This window comes from Perkinsus marinus (assembly GCF_000006405.1).
Source record: "Perkinsus marinus ATCC 50983 genomic scaffold scf_1104296972098, whole genome shotgun sequence".
Taxonomy (NCBI): domain Eukaryota; phylum Perkinsozoa; order Perkinsida; family Perkinsidae; genus Perkinsus; species Perkinsus marinus.
In genome coordinates this window covers 111-1,028 of record NW_003201868.1, presented here as the reverse complement: position 1 = coordinate 1,028, position 918 = coordinate 111, and the positions used below count along the sequence as shown (strand labels likewise).

Genomic DNA, 918 nt, shown 5'->3' with positions numbered 1-918 from the left:
GTCCCATGCGAGTCCCATGCAGGGACGGCAACGAAGCAACGCATCCGGCCCACGGTAACTGGGTCAGTAGTAGTGGTTTTAGAGGAGGTGAAAGAGGGCAAGGACAAAGAGAATCCTACCCCCAGGTTCAGCATGGGCAAGTGGATGATGCAGTTCGCCAGATATTCAACTGCACTTATGGTCGTAGATCCTGAGTGCGCTCAGAATAGCACCGTATTTTCGAGGTATCAACTAGAGATTGGCTATTTGGCTGATGAGTCATCTTGTCGCGATGCTCTTGAGGCCGACGCTAAGTATCGAAGGTCTATCTCGAAGCGAGTTATGTCGGGTATTCCTCTGTGGAGCTGCTTTACCGAGGGTCAGTTCAGAAGCTTCTTTGATAGATGCTTATCTGAGGCCGCAGGGAGGAAAGCGTATCGAGGTGCTGCAACTCCTCCCTGGAGTTATAAGGGTAAAGGATACGGTAAAGGCTCTGGAAAAGGCGTTGGCAAAGCAATGAGCAAGGGTGGCATGGGCCCCAAGGGTGGTTCAATGACATCCTGGTCATCTAGCGACAACTCATCTTGGCATCAAACTTGGGGACCGAAGGATCAGAATATCATGAGAGGGTCTGAAAGCCACCCTCAGGCTAGTGCCGCCAAGAAGACGAAGGCCGAGGGACACTGATGATCAGTGCTCAGTGACTGACCCAACATAGGCGTGTGTTTCATCGTGTGTCGTTTCAGTAGTTTTCTTTCCGTTTCGTGAGATTGCTCTGTTTTGCGTGTCTATGAGTGTTACAATGAGAAATAGGAGTCAACGGAGTCATACTAGTATAGTATACTACACCTGACGTGCCCATTACGAATCCTGATTCACGATGGCATACGAACTTCGTATTACGAAGGATACGTGCAGCCGGCATGCAAAAATTCTAAC

General features: G+C 49.7%; 1 protein-coding gene across 1 annotated transcript; it reads left to right on the top strand.

The window, feature by feature from the left end:
• Positions 1-132: 132 nt before the first annotated feature.
• On the top strand, positions 133-666 carry Pmar_PMAR012876 (hypothetical protein; the record flags this gene model as incomplete). The annotated part of the gene is made up of 1 exon (XM_002766676.1): positions 133-666. One exon carries the CDS (start codon positions 133-135, stop codon positions 664-666), a length of 534 nt encoding a protein of 177 aa, XP_002766722.1.
• Positions 667-918: the final 252 nt, after the last annotated feature.